Raw genomic sequence first — 26,321 nt, forward strand, 5'->3', positions numbered from 1 at the left:
AGGTGCATACACATATACACTCACAAAAAGAGAAAAAGGGAAAAAAATACATATATCGTTGCTTCCAAAGTCCACCGCCTCAATTTGGGATGATTCGTTTTCTATTCAGGTATTCCAGAAATGCAGGGTGCATCAAGTTGACTGTGGAGATTTAATCTGCTGCTCCTGAGGCTGCTGGGAGAGATTTCCCTTTCTCTACTTTTTTTCGTGCAGCTCCTGGGGTTCAGCTTTGGATTTGGCTCTGCCTCTGCCTGTAGGTCGCCTGAGGGCATCTGTTCCCCACCCAGATAGGACGGGGTAAAAGGAGCAGCTGATTAGGGGGCTCTGGCTCACTCAGTCTGGGGGGAGGGAAGGGTACGGAATGCTGGGCGAGCCTGTGGCGGCAGAGGCCAGGGTGACGTTGTAACAGCCTGAGGTGTGCCGTGTGTTCTCCCAGGGAAGTTGTCCCTGGATCACGGGACCCTGGCAGTGGCGAGTTGCACAGGTTCCCGGGAGGGGAGGTGTGGATAGTGACCTGTGCTCGCACACAGGCTCCTTGGTGGCGGCAGCAGCAGCCTTAGTGTCCCATGCCCTTCTCTGGGGTCTGCGGTGATAGCCGCGGTTTGTGCCCTTCTCTGAAGCTTGTTTAGGCGGTGCTCTGAATCCCCTCTCCTCTCGCACCACGAAACAATGGTCTCTTGCCTCTTAGGCAGTTCCAGCCTTTTTCCCGGACTCCCTCCCGGCTAGCTGTGTCGCACTAGCCCCCTTCAGGCTGTGGTCACGCTGCCAACCCCAGTCCTCTCCCTGGGATCTGACCTCTGAAGCCTGAACCTCAGCTCCCAGCCCCCGCCCGCCCCGGCGGCTTAGCACACAAGCCTCTCAGGCTGGTGAGTGCTGGTCGGCACCAATCCTCTGTGAGGGAATCCCCTTTGCCCTCCACACCCCTGTTGATGCGCTCTCCTCCATGGCTCTGAAGCTTTCCCCCTCCGCCACCCCCCACCCCCGTCTCTGCCCGTTAATTCCTAGTGTGTGGAAACCTTTCCTCCTTCACAGCTCCCTCCCACTGGTGCCGGTCCCGTCCCTATCCTTTTGTCTCTGTTTTTCCTTTTCTCTTTTGCCCTACCCAGGTACGTGGGGGGTTTCTTGCCTTTTGGGAGGTCTGAGGTCTTCTGCCAGCGTTCAGTAGGTGTTCTGTAGGCTTTGTTCCACATGTAGATGTATTTCTGACGTATTTGTGGGGAGGAAGGTGATCTCCACGTCATACTCCTCCGCCATCTTGAATTTTGGCTAATAAGTTTGTCTTCCTTGTTTTAAATATCTGAAAGTGAGAATCACCTTACTTACTGAATGCTTACTAGGTGTACTCACTGTGCTAGATGCTACAGTGGTGTTTGACAAGACAGTTAAGATACCTCTTCTCATATGTTGCTTTACAGACTTTACACCACTAAAGTAATCCTATTTGTTGCGTGAACAGTTACACTTTGCATTTAAAAGTTAACAAGGGTTCTGTTGAGTTTTAATGAGTTACGCCTCTGTAATTTCAATATAGACCTTTGTATTTTAAAAAAAATTTCTGTTTTTGTACTTGTGTATGAATTCTTTCTAGACTCAAACGGACATCACCAACAGCCTATTGTGATTGCTGGGAGAAGTGTAAATGTAAAACTCTGATTGCTGGACAGAAATCTGCTCGGCTCGATCTACTTTATCGCCTGCTCACTGCTACTAATTTGGTCACTCTGCCAAATAGCAGGCAAGTAGTGGGATTTTTAGGACATAAATTGAGTTGTAAAACACAGCATAGGTAAGTAGCCTCTCCTCCTCCGCATAACAATGTGCTGTTTTGCAGGGGAGAGCACCTCTTACTCTTTTTAGTGCAGACAGTTGCGAGGCAGACAGTAGAGCACTGCCAGTACAGACCTCCTCGAATCAGGGAGGATCGTAACCGAAAAACAGCCAATCCTGAAGGTGAGTTAATTTGACAGTTATGACATATAGGAAAAGCGGTATGTTTATTTCTGCCTTACCCACTATTTCTTTTCTTTTTCTTTTTAGATTCAGATATGCCTGATCATGATTTAGAACCCCCCAGATTTGCCCAGCTTGCCTTGGAGCGTGTTCTACAGGACTGGAATGCTTTGAAATCTATGATTATGTTTGGGTCACAGGAGAATAAAGACCCGTATGTATTCATTAACATTTTTTTAGAGTTATTTATTTCTCATGTTAGTGTAGGCGATTACAGTGCATTCTTTCTTTCCCCTCAAGTCTCAGTGCCAGCAGCAGGATAGGCCATCTTTTGCCAGAAGAGCAAGTATACCTCAATCAGCAAAGTGGCACAATTCGGTTGGACTGTTTCACTCACTGCCTTATAGTCAAGTGTACAGCAGATATTTTGGTAAGTCCTTTGAATAATTATTTACAAGCACATGAAAAGGATGTTTTTTTACGTAGTTTCCCATAATTTTACTAATCAAGCTCCCAAGTACCAGTAAGCTCTAATTAAATAGTGCATTAAGGGGAATGGAATTTTGGGGGTGATTTAAATTTCTCATTTTAGATCAATCAATGAAAGCTCCTTCTTTCATTCTAAATAAAAATCCTAGAGTGTATTAAAAATACAACGGTATAGGGCTTCCCTGGTGGCGCAGTGGTTGAGAGTCCGCCTGCCGATGCAGGGGACACGGGTTCGTGCCCTGGTCCGGGAAGATCCCACATGCCGCGGAGCGGCTGGGCCCGTGAGCCATGGCCGCTGAGCCTGCGCGCCTGGAGCCTGTGCTCCGCAACGGGAGAGGCCACAACAGTGAGAGGCCCTAGTACCGCAAAAAAAAAAAAAAAAAACAGTATAAAAATGTATGCAGCAGTGTTCAAGATTAATAGTAACTCAGTGTGAATTTTTTTTAAATATCTTTTTGCTGTGAAATTAGAAAAGAATATAAACTATAAAACCCAGTGCTGATGAGACTTGGACACTGATGAGGTGGCATTGCATTTGGTACTCCTTTGGAAAACAACTTGTCAGTGTCAAGAACCATAAAACTAACATTGCCCTCAGAAGTTTTCATAAAGAAATAATCTACAATATGGGAAAGAAAAAGATTGTGTCACAGCATAATACAAAATTGAAAAACAAATACTTTTATGGATCCGATAATAGAGGACTATTGACTCAAGTCAACCACTTACTGAAATGTAATGCAGTGATTTAAAAATAAAGGTTATTTTAAGTAACATTTAAAAAACAACAGGGAAAACAATGTGGAATTGGGTGTTCTCTGTAATTAATAACTTTATGATACACCATGTGTAGAAATGCGACTAGAAAGTAATAATGGTTAAGTGAGAGGGATGGGATTATGAATATATTAATATAAATATTTGAGTCTACTCTGATGTTTTGGTAAGTACCCTGTACTGAGTGAAATATATTCTTTCTCTGATTTGATATATTAGGTTTTGTTCTGCTAAATAGTAATTGATATTCATAGGAGTTTGAGACTAAAAAACAAGAAATCAGACATTTGAGAACCACTGTAGGTCAAGCGTAGTGGTGGTGGGTATGTGGCATAAATTAATCACTGACATTGTAATTGTTTTGGTTAAATATATTTTGATGTTTTTATTATGAAATGTTAATAGTGAAAAAGTGTTAGAACTTTTTCCTTTATGAATGTCTAAACATCTTAGGAGATGTCTCAACATTAATAGAGTGGATTACTATTTTTAAAGCTTTTAGATACTCTACTAGGTACCCTAGTGAAAGAACTCCAAAACAAATACACACCGGGACGTAGAGAAGAAGCTATTGCTGTAACAATGAGGTTTTTGCGATCAGTTGCAAGAGTTTTCGTCATCCTTAGTGTGGAAATGGCTTCATCTAAAAAGAAAAAGTAAGACATTCTTTTTTATTTTGGCTTCTATATAATTTTGCTCACATTTTTTTGTGATAGTGATAAAATTTTGTATATGAAAGGATTCAGAAGATTCCTGTATTTCCCTTTTTGCTCTAGCAACTTTATTCCACAACCAATTGGAAAATGTAAGCGTGTATTCCAAGCACTGTTACCTTACGCAGTAGAAGAATTGTGCAATGTAGCAGAGTCACTGATTGTTCCTGTCAGAATGGGTATTGCTCGTCCAACTGCACCTTTTACGCTGGCAAGTACCAGCATAGATGCCATGCAAGGCAGCGAGGAATTATTTTCAGTGGAACCACTGCCACCAAGACCATCATCTGATCAGTCTAGCAGGTAAATTTCTGTCTGGTAACAGATTCTGATTAATTCTTTCTCTGGAAATGTCACAAATGTTACTAAAACTTTTGCATAAGCACTCAGGTCCTGTACAGGATCATTTGTGTAACCAATGGTAAAGATTTTACTTAGTTTGGAACATGTGAAAAGCACTTTAAAAACTACCATGTGTCTACACATCTAAAGTGATAGATCTGTAGTTGTGGGGTTTTTGTTTGTTTGGAAAAGCACTATTTTTATTATGCCAGTAAAGTAATCTGGTAAGAAAGTTTACTTTAGACTTCTGTACTTCATTACTTTCTGGCTTTTCTTACCTTTAAATATAGCCTGCTATAAGGCCAAGTTGAAGAATGAAGAGCCTTGTTAACTTTCTCTGTGTCCAAAGCCTTGGGTTAGGGGGCAGCTTGTTATTATATAATGTAAATAAACAACCAGAATGGTGGCATTTAAAAATATTCTCTACAACCATATTATATAGGATAAGGCTAAAACAATTCAATAAAAATGTTTCTAGTTATAAGATTACTTATTCTTAAATCTCATTTTTCCGTTTGTTTGATAGTTTCCCTAACTAGGCTCTAAGTTTGCTGAGTCAGAATGTTTAGAAACTAAAATGTTCTGGTGTCTTTTATCACAGTGCTTCTCAAATTTTAATATGCATGCAAATCACTTGGGTATCTTATTAAAATTCAGAGGCTGATTCTGGAGGTCTGTGTGGGGCCTGAGATTCTGTATTTCTTAGGAACTTTCAGGTAGGACAGTGCCAATACTTCTGCTTTAGGGACCACACTTCTGAGTTGCAAGGTTTTAGAGATCTTTTGCAAATATTTGTTTATTTTATTTGGTTTTCTCAAGTCTGATTTTGTTACTGTGTGCATGTGTTACTAGTGTTTTAATAAGGATCTTTTGGAGCTGAAGACCCTTATTCCTCTTTTCTGGAAAACAACTGTGTGTTAATAAAGCCCTTCTTTAGTATTTGGGCCATTTCCCAAGACTTGTTCTTTGGTTTTCATCTGTGTTGTTGTTGAGTGCTCTCTCTCATTATTCTCATTATTACTCCATATGCCAGTATGTATCCCAACTTTGCCTTTATTGTCTGGTCTCCTAGGACACCCTGGAATCTAAAGTCCAGGTTTGTCTATAAAAGTTCTCCAGTGGTAGCCTTGTCACTGATATACTTCCAGGATTTGCTGAAAACTGTAATAAATCGAGCTATATGTTTTCAGACTTGCCAAACCATATCTCATTATGCTAGCAGAACCTCTCTGTGTTCCGTGTGATGCTTCTGATCCTGATCCCCTGTGAGGAGCCCCCCAATTACTTATGTGGTATCACCTTGTGAATTCTTTGTACCCTTCCCTTGGTTTTGTTCTAGAACATAAAAATTTCTATCTGTTGAACAGATTTTGGGATCATCTCATCTATAAACAATGCCCATAGCCTGTTCCTACTGTTTTCAAGATTTTTTGTCAGCTTGCCCTGCTTCTTAGTCGTTTTATTAAAATACTGTGCACTCTTAAACTTTCCTCTTCATTCTTGGTTGGTTCTTTGGCCGATCTCTGATGTCTTCCCAGAAGGTCTCATGATAATCAAGAGATAATAGTGCTAATGTTTTCTATAACTGTTGATATAAGTCCTTCATTGTAATAAAGTACAATCACTCCTCATAAGGGTGTATTTTGACCAGTGTTCCAAGAATGTATTTAAAAAGTACACACTTGACCAGTCTTTGGGATTTCCCATATCTTGGATGGTAGATGGTGTATATCAGCAGTCCCCAACCTTTCTGGCACCAGGCACCGGTTTCGCGGAAGACAGTTTTTCTATGGACCAGTAGTGGGGGTTGGGGGGGATGGTTCAGGCGGTAATTCGTGCAGTGGGGAGCCCCAGATGAAGCTTTGCTTACTCCCTGCCCCCCTCCTGCTGTTCGGGCCCGGTTCCTAAAAGGCCGCGTGGACCAGGAGTGGTGCTCGGCCTGGGGGTTGGGGACTGCTGGTGTATATCACTCCATTGAGTGTAAAGTCTTGAGTTGAATAGCTTTGCTTTTTATGTTGCTTCCCTCCACCTCTTTAAAACTCTTCTGTCTTTATTAATTAATCTGTTTCTACTCTACCTGCCAAATGGTGTGTTATTGCAGAATGTGGAGAACTGAAGGGAGGGAGTGATTGGGGAATATTTCCAAAGGATGGATCTGGTGACAGTCATCCAGACTTCCCCGAGGATGCAGACATAGATTTAAAAGATTTAGATAAAATTTTACTAATAATGGAAGACTTAAAAAACATTGGAAATACTTTTTTCAAATCCCAGAACTGGGAGATGGCCATTAAAAAATACACAAAAGTTTTAAGGTATGTGGAAGGCTCGAAGGCTGCTACTGAGAACACAGGTAGAGCAAAGCCTGCAGCCTGTCGCTTGAGCTGTGTGCTGAATATCGGCGCTTGCAAACTGAAGATGTCCGATTGGCAGGGAGCAGTTGACAGTTGTTTGGAGGCCCTTGAAATAGATCCAGCAAATACCGAAACACTGTACCGTAGAGCCCAAGGATGGAAAGAACTAAAAGAAGTATGATCAAGCATTGGCTGATCTTAAGAGAGCTCAGGAGATAGCACCAGAGGATAAAGCTATCCAGGCAGAATTGCTGAAAGTCAAGCAAAAGATCAAGGCACAGAAAGATAAAGAGAAAGAGAAGGCAGCTTATGCAAAAATGTTTGCTTAATAAGGAATTCAGTTTTGCTTAAATATGCATTGATTGTATAAAGCAAATAAGACAATTTAAGGGTTTTGTCTATTATGTATGATCCCTAATGTGTTCTACCATTGTTTACAGTCTAGGAATATGGGTAGGGATTCACTCTTAATAGACCAGTGTTACAAAATATGGTGAAGTTGATTTTGTTTTAAATGGCTCTCTGCATTACTCACAAAGGATAATGGTGTCCAGTGTATTTTAAACTCCTAGACACATCTTGTTTTAATAAATAGATGAAAACTTTAAAAAAAAAAAGAAAAAGAGAACCATGTCTCATAATAACAGCGGTTACTGAAATTTTAGTATGAACTTGAGGAACTTTCTTAAGCATCATATATGTATTTAATCTAAGTATTTAATCTAAAATCTGTTTTTAATTTTCCCAATAACTAATAGATACCCACTATCATCCTAATTTCAGAAGTGAGGAAACTGAGGCTCAGAGCAGTTAGATAATTTGTTCAACGTCACACAGCTATTAAAGTTTATAGATATTTGGAGGTAATTCTAGATAGATATTTTCCTTTTTCCTATATCCCTGTATATTAGATGGCAGAGTAGAGAGAGAAATTGCTGCTTTGTGCTTACTGATAGTGTTGATGCATTGGATTAACCAACACCGAAGCCCACCCTACTTCATAGCACAAATTGCAGTCCTAAACTCTCACAGGTGCCGTCTTGTAATCAGAAGTTCTCTGAAGAGACTTTTTCCTGTCCCCATCTAGCCATGGCTGATGTAGGTAAATCTCTTGAAACCTGTTGCTCTTTCTTGATTTATATTTGGCTTTATGTATGTGAGGGGGGGACAAAAGAGGGGATTTCTATGACATAACTTCTATTTTGCTTAGACCCCAGACCTTTACCTGTGAAATCTATGGCTCCTGAAACTCTAGCCTAAGAGACACCAGCCAGATACCTCTGGTGCAAATGGTGACACCGTTATCACTAGGATAGTTGTGCTTTGTTTTTGTTTAAATATTTTATTTAGTATTTTTAGGTGTTCCGTAGCAAGAGGGATTTCTCTGCACAATCTGGCAAACTGCTGGAAATAGGAGTCCCCAAAACTTGAAAGTATTTTAACAACTTCTGTTAGACTGGATTTCAGGACTGTGGTGCTTCATTGTGGCAGGAAGTGGGGAAGAAATTAAATCATGGTGTGAAGAAAACTGAAGCTCATTTCTAAATGGGGAGTTATAGTATGTTCTGTGTATTGGCAGTAACCTACCTACTAAGTTCATAAATTCTTAAAGTAACTACTTTGAGAACACTATTGGTCTTGTGGATGTTTGTTCCAGGATGTTTTTTTAAAGAAGAAATACTCATTGACCGTGGCTTGACATAATGTTGACTTTTATTTTTTAATATTGAGAATGTTGAAATCCTAGTGCTTGGAAATATCCTTATCTATTTATATTTTCCCTTTTTCAAAAATATTAATATATTATATTAGTTTTGGGTATACAACACAGTGATTTGATTGATATATTTATACTTTATAAAGTGATCACCGAATTAAGACCAGTTACCATGTGTTATCTCTAAAGATTTTCTTTTAGCCTCTTCAATCCACTGTCTCTGAATTACCAGTTACTTAAATTTCTAGTATTAAACAGCAGATTTCTGTTTATTTGAAAGCAGAGTGTCTAAGTTGACTTTTCACGTGTAACTGGTTTGATTCTCATTTCTCAGAGCCGCTGAGGTGAGGAAAGAACACTATCAGTGTAAACACTTAAGGTCCTTTCATCTCTTTTAGACTGTGTTTCTTAATCTGTAAATAAAGTATAATAGTTAGGTCACAGGGGTATTAAACAACAATCTTCTGATCTCTGACCTGCATTTTAAACTGCATTCTCTGGTTCTCCTCTTTTATAACGGAGGCATCTGTCCATACTTGGCTGTTTCCAAGTCACATTTTTAAGAAAGTGAAACTTTTGCCACCAGTCATCTTTTGTTATGATTCTATTTTAAAATCATACTTTTGAACTTATTTTTTTCCCAATACTCATCAGCAAGTCAGTGGTTAATAAGCTGATGCAAAGTAGGTCATGTCAGTCAAGTCTTTTAAAAAGAGTAGGTTACTTGTAATAAGCACACTTTCGTTAGTGGATGAATGCTGCTATCAGAGCCTTCGGAAGTTGAAAGGTTTAGCAGTGGAAAAGGAAAAATTTTCCCCGTAGAAATACTTCAGTGGGAAGGACTCATAAAAGTATGTGCGTTAACACAGATTTGAAATGACTTACTAAAAAGTAAAAACAATTCTGAGATTTATAAGTTAAGTCTCTGGTAAAATGATTTCTTTGGGGTTCATATTATCTGATATACTATAGATTAATTATTGTCGGTTTCTAAGAAATTTTAGGTCAGATTTAAAACGGCATCCTAGCAAGTGAATCACATTGAGTAACACTGAGAAGCATAAATGTCTGAGCTGTATATCAGAGGTGTGGCAGCAGTATGCTCATAACCTGATTCCTTACAGCTCCAGTCAATCTCAGTCGTCCTACATCATCCGGAATCCACAGCAGAGGCGCATCAGCCAGTCACAGCCTGTTCGGGGCAGAGATGAAGAACAGGACGATATTGTTTCGGCAGATGTGGAAGAGGTGGTTTTAATTGTTTTAATTGTGGTAGATGAGAGGCTTTTATTTGGGAGGGAAGGGGAAAGTAGTCACAAGTTTATTAATAGCTAATAAACTACTATTAGTAATAATAGCTTACATGTATATGCTTCCACCTTTTAGACTTTTGTTATATGTTCTCATTTGTGGTTATACATCTTAAAATATGTTAGTAATCCTTGATTTACTGGATAATAAAAAATTAGAAACATAAACTTGTTCTACTTAAGGGTTCATGGAAAAGATATTCTCAATGTTAAAAGAGTTTTTAGTAGTTTTGTGCAATGTATTCGAAGGTAGACAGGGTACTGCATATTATATAAATTTTATAATTGCAGAAGTTTAAAAAAAATATACTCCCAATACAATTTTTATAATTTTAAGGTTCTGTGTATGGACAGTAATCATAAACTTTGGGATATGTGGGCATAATTTTTGATACCAAATTATCACTAGCAACTGAAGATTTTGAAAACTGCTTAGTGTTACAATTCCCTATAGTTAGGGATCTTTGTATTTTAGTTTACTAAATGCTGTGGAGGAGTACTGGTAGAGAAGTGGGTTTATTATGTACTTTGATTGTCTACAAATAAGATCTGGATTTAGGTTGAGGTGGTGGAGGGTGTGGCTGGAGAAGAGGATCATCATGATGAACAGGAAGAACATGGGGAAGAGAATGCTGAGGCAGAGGGACAACACGATGAGCATGATGAAGACGGTATGCAGGTTATTTGAGAAATTATTCAGTATGAGAAAGTCGGGTACTTTTAAGAGATATTAATAGAGAGAAAAGTGTATTTGATGTGTAGTGAAATGTTCATCATATTTCTGCTAGGGGATTCTGTAGTATCTGTCAGAATTTGAGGAGGTAGCTATGTACATATGTAAACATAAATATATATACTTTTATATATTTACATGTAGAAAATAATTTATCCTCTTTCCTTTTACCTTTTGGTTCACACTTTCTTCTTAAAAGGCTTTTAGAAATTAAAATAATCATAACCACATAACATTTGAAAATTAGAGAAAAGGAAAACAAATAACCCATAATCCCACCCAGATGCTAACAGTTTGTATTTTTACTTTCAGTCCTCCCCTGTACTGCCCCATTCCCATGCATGTCTTTTAGATATTGTATGTGTAAGTTTTTTTTACTTTGTTTTTTTGACTTCGGCCTTTTTGCTACATAGTCATCATAACCATTCTTATTAGTAGCCATAGGATGGACTTTTGGGGATCAGCTTTATTGAGGTATAATTGACATAAAATAAACTGCACATGTTGAAAATTTATAACTTAATATGTTTTGACGTGTATGTGAAGTACAAAGGATACACATGTTTAACCTTCCCCTCTTGGAATCCCAGTATGTAAAACAGATGAAAATGGAGCACTGGAGCTACCAGAGCTCTGCCCACTGGCTGGAGTCCTCCTGCCTAACATTTTTTACCTAAGGCTATGCAGGCCAGATTTTGAATTTGTGTCTACTGAGTACCATAATTTACCTAGTCATTCTTCTGCTAAGCAGGCAGTCGTGCATACTCTAGTAGTTATCACTTCTCTCTTCGGGGGGGGGGGCCCCGACCCCTCCCAGTTCCCACCCTTACGATATTCTAGCTTATCAGCCTGACTTGATCCAGTGAGTTTCTACCTTTTCTTATTATTTAAATATATTTGCTAGGGAGTGACATGGAGCTGGACTTGTTAGCAGCAGCTGAAACAGAAAGTGACAGTGAAAGTAACCATAGCAACCAAGATAATGCTAGTGGGCGTAGAAGTGTTGTCACTGCAGCAACTGCTGGCTCAGAAGCAGGTATGTTACCTTCTCTTAGCAACTTTCTTGCTTATAACTAAGGCTGTGTGTGTAGAATTGGTTAAACTGTGCTCAGTATAATATGCACAGGGGTAGCTAACCCTTTTATTAACTTCATTTCTCCATAGATATTAGTGAAGAAGATTATTATTTCAATGACTTTTTGCTTTTCTGGTTTTTAAATAATGGATTATTTCTAAGGTTCATTTAAGAGTTCTAGTTAAACTATTTCAATGGTGGGTTTTTGGACTATTGGATACAGTCTGGCATTCTGTTTAATATGTATATTTTCCTGAATGAGGGGGTACACTGTAATTTTAGATATCAACAAACTCACAATGATTTTGGTTTTAAAAATTAAAAACTTAGGTGCGAGCAGTGTTCCTGCCTTCTTTTCTGAAGACGATTCGCAGTCAAATGACTCGAGTGATTCTGATAGCAGCAGTAGTCAGAGTGACGACATCGAACAGGAGACTTTTATGCTTGATGAGCCATTAGAGAGAACCACGAATAGCTCCCATGCCAACGGTGCTGCCCAAGCTCCCCGTTCCATGCAGTGGGCTGTCCGCAACACCCAACATCAGCGGGCGGCTAGCACAGCCCCTTCTAGCACATCCACACCAGCAGGCAAGTCTGTAAACTTGGTGTTCCTAAGGTTTAAAAATTATGCATGTTCCTCTAGAGAACAAATTAAATAATTTCAGAATAGTTCTTCATTGTTTTGCTGAGTTCAAATACAAAATTCCCTTCCCTAAAATTAGTGTGGTTTAAGAAAATGCTCATTTACCACATTTACTAATGTAACTGATCTTTTAGTTTATTTAAATATATACACTGTTAGTGAAACACAGTTAGCAACTAACATTAGCTTATTATGGTTGTCTTTTTTTTTTCCCTTATAGCAAGTTCAGCAGGTTTGATTTATATTGATCCTTCCAACTTACGCCGGAGTGGTACCATCAGCACGAGTGCTGCAGCTGCAGCAGCTGCTTTGGAAGCTAGCAATGCCAGCAGCTACTTAACATCTGCAAGCAGTTTAGCTAGGGCTTATAGCATTGTCATCAGACAAATCTCGGATTTGATGGGGCTTATTCCTAAGTATAATCACCTAGTATACTCTCAGATTCCAGCAGCTGTGAAATTGACTTACCAAGATGCAGTAAATTTACAGGTATGAAACCACTGCAAAGTTACTCATTCAAATATATTTTTTGGCTGTCTGTTATGAGAATTCCAGTATAATGGGAATTAATGTTACAAGTACTTAAATGTCTATATCATACTACTCTATCGAACTTAACTTCATCTGGATAGTTTTAACTGTTTTAGTTTGGTCTTTGTAGAACTATGTAGAAGAAAAGCTTATTCCCACTTGGAACTGGATGGTCAGTATTATGGATTCTACTGAAGCTCAATTACGTTATGGTTCTGCATTAGCATCTGCTGGTGATCCGGGACATCCCAATCATCCTCTTCATGCTTCTCAGAACTCAGCTCGCAGAGAAAGGATGACTGCACGAGAAGAGGCTAGTTTACGAACGCTTGAAGGCAGACGGTATGAAATTCTTTGTTTATGCTTGTATGTTTAGACAGAACCGTTATAGCCTAGAAGTTTAGAGCTTTTTGATTGCTATTACGTAAGACCTCACTCTGTTGTAAAGGAGGAAATACGTGCCTTGCATTACTTCTTTTAAACTGTTGTGTAGTTGAAGCAAAATAAGTTATAATCCAAGCTATTTTTAAAAATTTTTTTTAAATTCATTCATGTTGTAGTAATCTGATACTAAATTCTTCTCATTTTTGAAGTAGTTGGTCTACAGCCTTGTCTCATTCCCCAGGCCTCCCCCCTTGAAAGGCATATATTCATAGAAAGACTTATTTTGACCATGATTAAATATGAATATACTTTGTACTTGGGAAGGAGAAAGTCTGTGTAATTACCTAGCTGCTCTTTGGTTTCTAAAATCAGATTTCTTTTTCTACCTCCTGTAGAATCATAATTAAAGTATATTTGTTTATGTATTTATTGTGTTCTTTCTATTCAGTTACAAAATGACCTTTTTCAGGACTAGAAATTAGCCCACACATTGAAACTAGATTAGTGGCAGTGCTATATAGTGAAAATGTCCCATCCCTGAAGTCGAAGTCCTAGAATTTGGTTCTAGCTGTGGCTCAGGCTAAACAACCTTGCTACTTTGGGTGGACCATAAATGGAGGAAAGACAAGGGTCTAGGAGACTGCTTAGGAAATTTAACAAGACTATGGTTGGAGTCTACAAGAGAAGTAATAGTCACCGAAGTAGGGCAGTGAAGGGCCAGTGAGGAGAGAGCGCTGAAATCATTACAAACAGAACTTAGGGCCGTGTTGGGGTATGGAGCGGGGAGGAGGCAGAATTTACATCTTCTGAATTTAGATTCTGAATAACTAATACGAAAATTAAAAGAAAAATCTAAAGGAGTAGAGTGGACATACCTGCTTTTGAACATGTTGAGAACTGGGAGAGGATTTAGTGGAAATGTTTAGTATGCAAAATCGAATGCTTGGCAAAGAGACCTGGATTAGAGATAAAGACTTGAGAGGCAGCAGCTTTCCTGTCCTAGGAAGCCTGCTCCACCAGTAGACACAGGCCTTGTCTTCATTAGGCTAGTCACTACGCCAAAGAACACAGATTTCTGATACTAGATTTTCATTGGTGATAGGGTTCCCTTTTCTGTCTTGCTCCCACTCTCACTCTAATATAATAGGTTTATTGAGATGTAGTTCATATACCATACAGTTCACCTATTTAAAGTATATCGTTCCATAGTTTTGAGTATGCTGTGCAACGATCATCACAATTAGTATTAGAATGTTTTATTCGTTTCCACAAGAAGCCCCATACCTATTAGCAGTCACCTCCCGTTTTCCCCTACTTTCTAGTCCTAAGCAACCACTGATTTACTCTCTGTCTCTATAGATTTGCCTATTCTGGACATTTCATGTAATGGAATCATACAATATGTGGTTTCTTTTACCTAGCATAATGGTTTTAAGGTTCATCCATGTTTAGCATGTATCAATACATTATTTCCTAGTATTCCATGTCACATTTTGTTTTTCCACTCATAAGTTGATGGACATTTGGGTTGTTTACACCTTTTGACTATTATGAATAATGCTGCTATGAACAGATTGTGTACAGTTTTTTGTGTAGATAATGTGTTTTCAATTATCTTGGGTATATATCTAGTTGTAGAATTGCTGGATCATATGGTAACTCTCTTTAACCTTTTGAGGAACTGCCAGACTGTTTTCCAGTGTGACTGCACCATTTTACATTCCCAATAGCAGAGTATAAAGTTTCTAATTTCTCCACATCCTTGCCAACACCTGTTATTATATGTCTTTTGGATTATAGCCATCCTAGTGGGTATGAAGTGGTTTCTCATTGTGGTTTTGATTTACATTTCTGTAATGGCTGATGAGCATCTTTTCATGTGCTTATTGGCCATTTGTGTATCTTTGGAGAAATGTCTGTTTAGATGTTTTATACATTTTGATTGGCTTCTTTTTTTATTATTGAATTTTATGAGTTCTTTATATAGTCTGGATACAACTTCCTTTCAGATACAGGATTTGCAGAAATTGTGCCCCATTCTGTGGATTGTCTTTTCATTTTCTTGAAGGTGTTCTTTGAAGGACATAGGTTTTTTAATTTGGGTAAAGTCCAGTGCTCTTTATTTTCTTCTGTTGCTTGTGCCTTTGGTGTCATTTTAGGCACACTTTTAGGTTCTCAAAGTGTGGTTCCCAGAATAGCAGCATCAAGATCACCTAAGAGCTTGTTAGAAATATAAATTTTGGGTCCTACCCTAACCCATTCTTACTGAACCCATAGAGGTGGGTCCAACAACCTGTTTTCACAAGCCCTCCAGGTGATTTTGGTGGACACTGAAGTTTGAGAACCATTGTCTCTGGGGAAGGAGTACCTTCTGCCAATCCAGAGGACACTGGAATTTCTTTCCTTTATAAATGTATACAGTACTGTAAATAATATACAATGGTTACATTTCTAAGGCAGAGCCCAGGCGTAATGAGTTTTTATTTATGGATAGTCTCAGTTCCTAATTTTGCATATTTATAACAGTGGTACATTTCACATTTGTGTTCTTTTTGTAAACATCTTCATTTCTTTTTACTCCTATAGACGTGCCACATTGCTTAGTGCCCGTCAAGGAATGATGTCTGCTCGAGGCGACTTCCTAAATTATGCTCTGTCTTTAATGCGGTCTCATAATGATGAGCATTCTGATGTTCTTCCAGTTTTGGATGTTTGCTCATTGAAGCATGTGGCATATGTTTTTCAAGCCCTTATATATTGGATTAAAGCAATGAATCAGCAGACAACATTGGATACACCTCAGCTGGAACGCAAAAGGTAGCCATACTTGCCATGAGATTGTTTTAAGAAATACTTGCTGTGGTCTCCATTAGTACATTGTCTGATTTTTGGAGTAAGGAGAACATTGCAAACAGGAACATTTCATGTGGGCAGGTGGGCTTGAGTCCATCCAGCCACTCTCCATAGCTACTCCTCACTTAAAACATGAAACCTAAGAATCCAGTTAAGCTTTATGCTTGAGGTAGTTTGTCCTGATTGTTTTATCATGTTTTCTATTAGAGTTTGTGTAAGCACTCACTATTTCTTGGTGTGATTAGCCTTTTGCTTCTGTTGAACCTATTTTGTAGTTGTAGTACATTTGGCTGATTAGTCTGCCATTCCCAGAGTCTGAAACTTTATCCCAGTGTTTGAAATTGGTTAGATACTAAACTAACCTTTTCAGTCTTTTTTGCATCACCTTTGCTCCTGTTCATACAGCACAAAATACTTCATGTAAAATGACTCACTTGTCTTTTTAAAGGACACGAGAACTCTTGGAACTGGGTATTGATAATGAAGATTCAGAACATGAAAATGATGATGACACCAATCAAAGTTAGTGTACAGAAAATCTGCTAATCTACTTCAAGAAATGGCTGCCTCAGTATTTCCCCTTCAAGCTTTTTAACTTCATTATTTTCTGTCTGGGTGGGAATTTCTCTTTTCTTCTCTATGTCCCGTTTCTTGCATTTTCTGTCCATTTTTCCTTATATATCCTTGCATTAATTACTTCATAAGGATGAGTTAAAGAAATATTATAAACTTTTTCAACAGTTAATATTTTTTCTATTTTGACTTTGTATCTCTCCTTTGCATTTCTCTTAGTTTTATGTTTACCTTTATTCTTAAGTGTGTTGGTACTACGTACATTTGAATAAAGTCTTAGCAGAACTTTTGCTAATACTGATGCAAAATAGACTGAGTCAAGAAAATGGAAAATACCAGTTATAACTCCCTATTTCATCAAAACTCAACAGTTAATGCAATAAAAAAGACAGAAAATATTCCAAATTCAAGAAATTTGGGGATTTTCTACGCTCTTATTTGTAGCTTTCAGGTATAATTTCAAGTAGGATTAAAATACTTTTCTAGTGGGGTCAGATAGTCTGCTTGCCTGTTTCTTATTATCATGTAGTACTTTATTCAGGCCTGGGAAAGACAACTTAACTTTAACTGCTATTTTTTGAGAACCCAGCCATAGCTCACTGCTATTTTCACAGCATACTGTAAGCACTGACAAAAGTTTTATTCCATTAATGGGAGTTGGTGCTGGTGTGCTGATTTCCTGTTGGGATGCATGAGTTGCCCAGACATTTCTCTGTTTATCTTCTTATATAGAGGAATCAGAACTTAAAAGTAAGCAGATGCTCAAATTTTAGCCCCTTTTGTGGAGTCATCAGTGAGCCAGGTCCTGAACATGCTCAGGAAACTAGCTATATTCAGGTCTAAATCTCTAGAGAGAGAAGAGGTGGATGTGGGTAGTGTCTGTCCAATACAAAATGGAACAGTATTTGTTACTGCTAATATTTTTTGCAAGTTTTTATTGTGTTAAAATACACATAAATGAAATTTATCATTGTAACCATTTTAAACCAATATTTTGAATCACCACTTTAAAATATTATCAAAATTTAGGACTATCAACTTGTTTTGAGTGGCATTAAAATTTTATAAAGAGATAACAGGAATTTTGGATTGAGCAGATGTAGATCCTTTTACCCTTCCCCAATAATTAATTTTTTAAAAAAACATTTTATCTCTTTATGTTTAGGTGCTACTTTGAATGATAAGGATGATGACTCTCTTCCTGCAGAAACTGGCCAAAACCATCCATTTTTCCGACGCTCTGACTCCATGACGTTCCTTGGGTGTATACCCCCAAATCCATTTGAAGTGCCTCTAGCTGAAGCCATCCCCTTGGCTGATCAGCCACATCTGTTGCAGGTGATTCACATAAACTAGGCTTAAGGTTTCTTTTTAGTTGAATTTACTTTTTTAAAGTGTTCAATGTAACTGTAATATTTTTATTAAAATTCCAGCCAAATGCCAGAAAGGAGGATCTTTTTGGCCGTCCAAGTCAGGGTCTTTATTCTTCATCTGCCAGTAGTGGAAAATGCTTAATGGAAGTTACAGTGGATAGAAACTGCCTTGAGGTAAGATAGTAAAAATCTTCGCAATATAATATTTGTGAGTTGAACACTTATCCCAGCGTCTAGTTTTTTGGAAATGCATTCAGAATATTGTATTTACCCAAATAACAGAAGTATCAGAAATTCTTGCCTTATGACATAATTAAAGGAATTCCAGTACTGTCATTAGTCTGCTTTGAGACTAACTTGCTGTGTTTGCCTGTTCCGGAGTTGATTGTTGTAATTCTGCTGAATATTTTAAATTTTTATACATATGAGCATATATAATATTGGCTTGTAACTTTTCTTTTTGAGTCTAGAATGGGAATAAAGTAATATTAATGATGATACCTAACATTTGTTGGATAATTCTATCTCCTGGGCACTGTCTCAATTAATCTTCACAACCATGTTGGGTAGAAAACATTATTATCCTGATTTTATGGGTAAGGCTTGGAGAGATTACATAAATTTCACGTGGGAATGTCTGTTGTTATAATACAACTAGTGAAATGACAGATCTAGTTTTTAGATGAAAGTCTGATTTGAGAGCCTAAAATTATACTATACTGTTTCTCCAGTGAAAAAGTAATAACACCATTTAAGAGTAGGCATATAGAAGACATGTACTTGAATAGAATTTTCTTTACTATCTAAGTATTAAAGGAGAATTTTATGCACATAAGACACTTAAGTAACCATAGATATTATAAAGATACCTTGAAAAGTTCTCTGAGGCTGCTCTGGTAAATGCACTGGAATTGGTGCTCATCCATGGGAATCAGATAGACAAGAAATAGATTGCAGCTTTGTAGTTGAAGTGCCAGAAGGGAATTATTTAACTGCCATGTGATCTCTGTGGAGTATTAGTAAGTTGAAAAGGAAATCTAGTCAGTTTGTTTTTTAATATCTAACATTTAAATGTAAAAATTCATAGGTTCTTCCAACTAAAATGTCTTATGCTGCCAATTTGAAAAATGTAACAAACATGCAAAATAGGCAAAAAAAGGAAGGGGAAGAACAGAATGTGGTGCCAGAAGAAGCTGAGAGTTCAAAACCAGGGCCATCTGCTCACGATCTTGCTGCACAATTGAAAAGCAGTTTACTCGCAGAAATAGGATTGACTGAAAGTGAAGGGCCACCTCTTACATCTTTCAGGTACTTGCTAAGTGATGATAGTTTTTCTATGCTATTACTTTATGGCTATTATAATTTTTGTAAGAGTTTTTATTTAGAAAATTTATAATTTTCTTTGTATATAAATAATAGGATGAAATATTATTTGTGTTTTCCTAGTTTATAATCAGAAATTTAAATATTAGAGTTTTCTGGATTTTGTTTTTTTGTGACTGTTTTGTGATTGATTGGCATTCTGATTTTCTCCTCCTTTTACTGAAGAAATTCTGACTCTGTTTTTAACGTTCAGTACTGAGTTAAAGTATATATCCATGTCAAATTGCCAATTATACACTTGTTAGCAGGAGCTCAGCTATGGGAGGGGAACATGTGAAAAAAAGAGCTTTATAGATTTGTGACTTTCACATTTGTTTGGGCTCACTCCTTTGCCAGGTTCACATTTAGTAAATCTCTTGCAAGTGGTAGGTTCTTTGCTTTCCCAGTAAAAATTTGCCTAATATATACTGTGACTCAGTATGGCTGATCACCTAATGATTTGTTGAGTGTCTGCTTTATGCTGTATGATTTTTGGTTATGTAATGTCAGATTTTTTTTCTTTTCTTTTTGGTTTGCTTAGGAGGAGTTAATCTAGTTTAGGAAACTATACACATCTTGTGTTCACAGTCTAACAACCATAAAAGGCAAGGAAGAGTTAGGGACTGGGATGGCCCAAGCTTCCTAGAGACAATACGATTTGAGCTGAGATGGTTCGAATGTGTAGAAGCAGATAGATTGAAGGAGAGAAGAATTAGAGGTAGAGAGACAAGCTATTATTCCTTCTGGCTAGTTGTTAAAAAGGGGGCTGAAGTAGAATATTGCCTTTGGGGATGAAAAGGAAACCATGGTTAGGAAAAGAAAACTTATGAAGGACTTGATCACTCTGGAGGGACCAAGGGAAGAATAAATTAAAATCTGTTCAAGTCCGTGCAGTAGGAAGATAGGTGGTACTATTGAAAGAAATCAGGAGGCATTGTCACTGTGGTGAAGAGGCCATATTCAGTTTCACCATGTTGAGTATGACTGAAGTGGATATATTTCACACAATGAAATTCTGGTCCATTGTGAACTAAAGAGGGGTCTGGGAATCATCTAGTGGAGACAGACACTGGACTTCAAGGAGAGGAGGTAAAACTAAAGATGAAGATGGAAGCCAGCCTGGGGATGTATCCTTACGTAAAGGACAGAAGGAATAATGGAGTAAAATTAAGAAGTTCTCCAAGGAACGAGTAGCTATAGAAAAGTTCTCCATTAGAGAGGATGTGGTTTTGAATTACTTAAGAGCTCAGAATATTAAAAGACCAAGTAAATTACTGTTATTGACCAAAAACCAGGAAGTTTTTAGAGTTGCCTAAACTGCTTCCCCCTCTCCCCTTAAACTTCTTACAGGCCACAATGTAGCTTCATGGGAATGGTCATTTCCCATGATATGCTGCTAGGACGTTGGCGCCTTTCTTTAGAACTGTTCGGCAGGGTATTCATGGAAGATGTTGGAGCAGAACCTGGATCAGTATGTATTTTGAGCACTTTACATTCTATCTGCCTGATAAGAACATATTTCAGAGGATAATTCTGTCATGCATTTGTTTTGTTGTTGTTTTTTTTAAGATCCTAACTGAATTGGGTGGTTTCGAGGTAAAAGAATCAAAATTCCGTAGAGAAATGGAAAAACTGAGAAATCAGCAGTCAAGAGATTTATCACTAGAGGTAAAGGTATTTAGATTTTCTTATCCTATACATATAGTTTGCTATTTATATAAAATTTAAAAACAAATAACAATTTTGTTTAGGGGATATGTACTATGTAATTAAAAATTTAAAGAAAATAAATGGTAATCATCAAATTTAGAGTAATGGCTATCTCTGGCAGTTGGTTTCCTAACATCCTGTGATGATGAGCAATGGGTTTGTTCGTTTAAGTATCATTATGAATACATGGATTAAAACTGTTTGGATGTGCTTCATTTCATTGATGCTCAAATTATCTTTCTGTGGCTAGCGAGAGTCCAATCTTTGACAACTTCCTTACGTTTTGATATGTCTCATTTTCTGTTATTTTCTGTCACAGACCTTAAATCAGCCATTTCTTCAAGAAGCCCTGCTTCCTTTTAGCAGGAAATTGTATGTTGAGATTATAATCTGGGCTCTAGGTTGCTCACTGCCTGTTGGGTTTGTCATTGTTTCTAGGCCTTTTAGTAGGAAATGCTCCTTTAAAAAAGGAAGAAGAAAATTATTTCATGAGTTCATACTGATACTCCTAATTCAAATTCAAGATTTAGGACCACAAGTTTGTTTTATTTTCACCTTTTAGTCTTTACTTCCTTTCTTCTGAACTGAATAATATCCAGCTTCCCAGCAACACTGATAAAATTACTCATTTGCTTTTATCCCACAGCATGCATACAATAGTCTTAGAATCATAGCATCAACACCACTACCAACAAAATGATTATTGAAAATAGCCCAAGATTTATTTGTAGTTTTTGTTCTTAGAGCATATCCAATTGGAGATGTACAGTCAAACTACATTGTTTAAAGTCACTTGAAATAATTCCTTTTGTGTGGTTTTGCTACCTACCATCTCATCTCCACACAATTAGGGCCTTTCAGTTCATTTTGCTTTCACTTTTTAGGGATTGCTCTCTCCTTTTTTTGACTTTGTTATGTTTCATAGTTAATGTAAAATATCTACAGTTGCAAGGTCAACTCTGTAGAAGAAGGTTGTATTCAGAGAAATCTAATTTCCATTTCTGTCTCTTTTACTTTGTATTCCCCCTGCCCCCTTTCGGGTTTTTGTGGGTTTTTTTGTTCTTGTTTTTAGCTTACTTCCCTCCCACCTTTCAAAAAATATATAATCCTGTGTGTATTCATTACGCATCTCTCTCCCCCACTCCCACCCTGAACATGCTATTATACATTTTACTCTATCTTGCTTTTCCCAGTTAACAGTATATCCTAGAGAGAAAGCCATGGCTATATATAGAGAGAGATGTTCTGCCTTCTTTTTTTCCAGCTACCTAGTGTTAGCACCACATTTTATGGCTGTATCAATTTTTTTCATCCGGTTTCCTATTGATAGACATTTGGGTTTGTTTCCAGTCTTTTGCTGTTACAAATAGAGATGGGATGAATAATAGCCTTATGTGTGTTTCTCTATTTGGCTAGCGTGTCTTTGAGATAGATAGATAGACATGGGTCAAAGGGCATGTGTATATGTAATTTCGTCAGATATTGGCAAATACCTCTACATAATGTCTGTATATATTTGCACTTTCAACATGAACACAAGAAGGCCTGATTTTCCAAAGTCTTGCCAGCAGTTTGTTGTCAAATTTTTAGATTTTTGCCAATCTGATAGGCAATATAGTTTAAATTTGTATTTCTCTTATTATGAGCAAAGTTAAACTTTGTTTCATATATTTCATATATTATGGCTGCTTCTTTTTCTGGGAACTGTTTGTTGATATTTCTTGCCCATTTTTTCTATTAAAGTGTTTTTTCCTCAATTTTTTTAGAAACGCTAGGTGTATATATACACTACGCATGAATCTTTGTCGGTAATAGAAGGTGCAAATGTTTTTCCCCGTTTGTCATTTTTCTTTTCCTTTGCTATGGTATTCTGCCACCAAAGGAATATCCTATGATTTTTTTTGCTAGGATTCACTATTAAAAAAAAAAGAATTACACTTTGATCTACTTGCAGTTTATCCTGCTATATTACCAAATTCGTAGACCTTTTAAGAAAATGTTATAATTGAGTTAAATTCCATTTTCCTGATTTAATGTAAGATAGATATTCTTGTATGATTTAGAGTGTTATTTGGAATATAAGCTTTTGAGAACCCAAATACTTCGTAGCTATTTCAGCTGTCAAGGAAAAGCTAAAATTAGATCTTCAGATTTTACATAGAAAAATTTCAAGGTGGTTTCCAACACTGAATTTACTACTTTTTGTTGTGTTTTAATAGGTTGATCGGGATCGAGATCTTCTTATTCAGCAGACCATGAGGCAACTTAACAATCACTTTGGTCGAAGATGTGCTACTACACCTATGGCTGTACATAGGGTGAAAGTTACATTTAAGGATGAACCAGGAGAGGGCAGTGGTGTAGCACGAAGTTTTTATACAGCCATTGCACAAGCATTTTTGTCCAATGAAAAACTGCCAAATCTAGATTGTATCCAAAATGCCAACAAAGGCACTCATACAAGTAAGTACTCTACAGGTAACAAGCACATACAAATTCTTTCCTTGTTTAATGGAAACAATGATAATCACGGTTATATATGTTTACAGTGGGAAAATGTTAATGTATATTTACACTTTTATACCATTTTATTCTAGATTAATGATTTAATCTTGTTTAAACTACTATAATTGACAATTTACCAGTTTTCTCTTTTACTGCCACACTTATTTCCATAAATGGTTGTGATTGTACTATTTTTTTTCGTCTCAAATTATAATGTCTGGGGAGTGGGAGGTTTAAGATCTATGGTAATATAAAAATTCAAAGAGCAAACTGCAGGATTCCCCCAATCCCTGTATTTAATAAGTAGAGATACTTAGAAGAAAATGCTATTGTCTAGAACAGTGCTTTTCAAAGTATAATTTGCAGAGTCGCTCCAGTCTCCAATGAGATGGAGCTTGCAACCAAATGTAAGTTGGCTGTGTCACCAACTTCACTGTTTAATTTAGCAAGACTTTATTTTCTGGTAAGAAGGTTTTCTGTATTAACATCCTGGTGTAAGCTTTGCCTCCTTGAGGGATCAGCACTTTGGGGTTAGGATTCTTAACTAATTTTCAGGATTACAATTAGCATATTAAAAATGTGTGAAAACTACAAAAGGTTGAAACTGGGGATTCATGTAAGGTAGGGGCAGAAGATCATCAGTCTTGTAGGTGGATGGATGTAGTAATTGAGGGAGAAGGAGTTACTAACAAAATCCTGTGTTTTACCTAGGCTGTAGCTGTATCTTACTGGGGTTCTGTAAACTGGCACCATAAAAGCTGACTGAGGTCTGGAAAAAAGCTGAATGAGCTCTGGAAAGAATTGAGGATGAAAAGATGGGGAGAGTACCTCAGCCTTTCATCATTAGTTTCACCATTTGAATTTCTATAGTCCTATAATAAAAAGAAATTGTCAAGTGTGAATGAGGAAACCTGGGAAGTCATGATGTTTCAGAAATAACTTTTCTGCTTACTCTTTAGGAAACCATACCCTGGTTTATGCTTAAGGTTTTAAGAATAATAATAGCTGGGTGGCTATAATGCCTTTAATGCCAAAAACTAAGAACAGAGAAGATACTCAAATATGTAAGAAATCTCAGCATTATTTATGGTGGAACTAACATAGCCCCAGTTGCTACATATTATTTTACAGCTTTGACATGACAAGGGGATAAATTCATTAAACAAATACCGAGTGAACATTTATTACCTACCAGGTTCATTCTACAGAATCACCCCCAACCCTCAAAACCATACGGAGAGTGAGAGAAAGGCACTTACACAGATGATAAGGAAGATGATGTACCGTTGTCATGTTCTTATTATGTTTGTCTCGTGTCCTCACATTGACTTTAACATTTAAAGTAGCTGCATTTACATTCATCTAAACAAAGTGTATTTCATATTTTTTTCCAGGTTTAATGCAGAGATTAAGGAACAGAGGAGAGAGGGATCGGGAAAGAGAGAGAGAAAGGGAGATGAGGAGGAGTAGTGGCTTGCGAGCAGGTTCTCGGAGAGATCGGGATAGGTGAGATGATTTTGTGTCTTTTATTGAGTACCATCTTTTTGGATGAATTGGAGGTAGGCCTGTAAATAAGTCTCAATTATGGACTTTTAGAAAAATGAAAGTTTTAATAATTGGATATATGTATTGTAACTAAAAAAGTCTAACCAACTGTTATTAAAATATTCTGCTTTAAAAACCCAGAAGCAGTTGAAATTATATTGGCTTTTTATTTATCCCACTCAAGTTCCTAATTTTTTGAAATTTTTATTAACTTCATATCATGCTTTCCTAAATTCGTTTTAAAATTTTAATTGTGGCAATTGTGTTATTTAAACCTCTAATTTTTCATGTGTTAGGATGGGTAGCATTTTACTTTTGACTAAAATTTCCAGTAAATATGGGTGGACTTTTGATTTCTGGTATTTTAAGGTCCTGTTCCCTTAGAATCAAATTAACCTATGCATTGCAGATTTATGGATTTTCGAGTGCCAAAATCTAGATAATCTTTATTTCCCCACCATCATTCTTTAGGCATTCTTCCACCCTAGTACCATAACTGGAGCTGACTGTATGCTCTGGTTTTCCAACTTTGTTACTAGTTGCACTGATATTTTCATTTTGCAGACAAGGGAATGAAGTCATAATAGCTTTGTTCATCTTTCAGGGATTTTAGAAGACAGCTTTCCATCGACACTAGGCCCTTCAGACCAGCTTCTGAAGGAAATCCTAGTGATGATCCTGATCCTCTGCCTGCACATCGTCAGGCGCTCGGAGAGAGACTTTATCCCCGTGTACAAGCAATGCAACCAGTATGTATGGTGTACTTAGCTACCTCTTAACTGGCTGTGCCCTTTTTGGTTTTCAGTTAAGAAAAGTTGCCAGCTACTGGAAAGCCATGTGGTTGAGGACTGCAATAAAAAGGAAGCTTAGGGAGGGAAAGAAGCAGGACTTACTGGAGAGTAATTGTATATAGCTTGATGTTTTTACTACCTATGCCAGGTTGGCATTCTACCTAGTAATTTCCTTGTGTGCTAAGGAATTATCTGTTCATTGTATTTATTTGTACCCTTATTTGTACAAATTATTGTTAGTTTGCAGCTAGAACACATTGCAAATAGTGTACTTTACTTTTTTTTTTTTTGGGGGAGTAAAATTGCTTTACGGTGTTGTGTTAGTTTCTGCTGTACAATGAAGTGAATCCGCTATATGTACGTTACTCTGGATATGTATGACAGGAAGATTTTATTTTTGAATATTCTGTCAGAGGTTTCTTTCATGGAATATGAAACATAACCTAGTTGTGTTTTTTTGTCTTTATACATAACTATATGTACATGTTATAGCAAAAGAATAGTAAAACAGAGTCAACCAATTATATTTCAGTGAATCCTTAGCCTTAAATATAGGCATCTTTTTCTTTCTCCTTCTCCCTCCTTCACTTC

General features: G+C 37.3%; 1 protein-coding gene and 1 pseudogene across 7 annotated transcripts in view; both read left to right on the forward strand.

Annotated features, from left to right (window-relative positions):
- UBR5 (ubiquitin protein ligase E3 component n-recognin 5) overlaps positions 1-26,321 on the forward strand; it is a 141,958-nt gene that overhangs the window by 101,834 nt on the left and 13,803 nt on the right. For 5 of the 7 annotated variants that reach the window (XM_067711586.1, XM_067711589.1, XM_067711591.1 and 2 more), the window contains exons 29-50: positions 1,589-1,735; positions 1,832-1,950; positions 2,038-2,164; positions 2,251-2,380; positions 3,712-3,872; positions 3,993-4,232; positions 9,467-9,590; positions 10,212-10,323; positions 11,290-11,421; positions 11,791-12,052; positions 12,328-12,592; positions 12,765-12,976; positions 15,605-15,835; positions 16,320-16,393; positions 17,610-17,782; positions 17,878-17,991; positions 18,905-19,125; positions 20,530-20,650; positions 20,749-20,853; positions 23,109-23,352; positions 24,789-24,900; positions 25,544-25,688. In XM_067711586.1, coding sequence (XP_067567687.1) covers positions 1,589-1,735; positions 1,832-1,950; positions 2,038-2,164; positions 2,251-2,380; positions 3,712-3,872; positions 3,993-4,232; positions 9,467-9,590; positions 10,212-10,323; positions 11,290-11,421; positions 11,791-12,052; positions 12,328-12,592; positions 12,765-12,976; positions 15,605-15,835; positions 16,320-16,393; positions 17,610-17,782; positions 17,878-17,991; positions 18,905-19,125; positions 20,530-20,650; positions 20,749-20,853; positions 23,109-23,352; positions 24,789-24,900; positions 25,544-25,688 — 3,571 coding nt within the window. The remainder of the gene's footprint in view (positions 1-1,588; positions 1,736-1,831; positions 1,951-2,037; positions 2,165-2,250; positions 2,381-3,711; positions 3,873-3,992; positions 4,233-9,466; positions 9,591-10,211; positions 10,324-11,289; positions 11,422-11,790; positions 12,053-12,327; positions 12,593-12,764; positions 12,977-15,604; positions 15,836-16,319; positions 16,394-17,609; positions 17,783-17,877; positions 17,992-18,904; positions 19,126-20,529; positions 20,651-20,748; positions 20,854-23,108; positions 23,353-24,788; positions 24,901-25,543; positions 25,689-26,321) is intronic. The other 2 variants (XM_067711588.1, XM_067711592.1) reach the window with 1 other exon arrangement.
- Positions 6,333-9,446, forward strand: LOC137210013 (peptidyl-prolyl cis-trans isomerase D pseudogene; annotated as a pseudogene).

Source organism: Pseudorca crassidens, chromosome 17 (genome assembly GCF_039906515.1).
Source record: "Pseudorca crassidens isolate mPseCra1 chromosome 17, mPseCra1.hap1, whole genome shotgun sequence".
NCBI lineage: Eukaryota > Metazoa > Chordata > Mammalia > Artiodactyla > Delphinidae > Pseudorca > Pseudorca crassidens.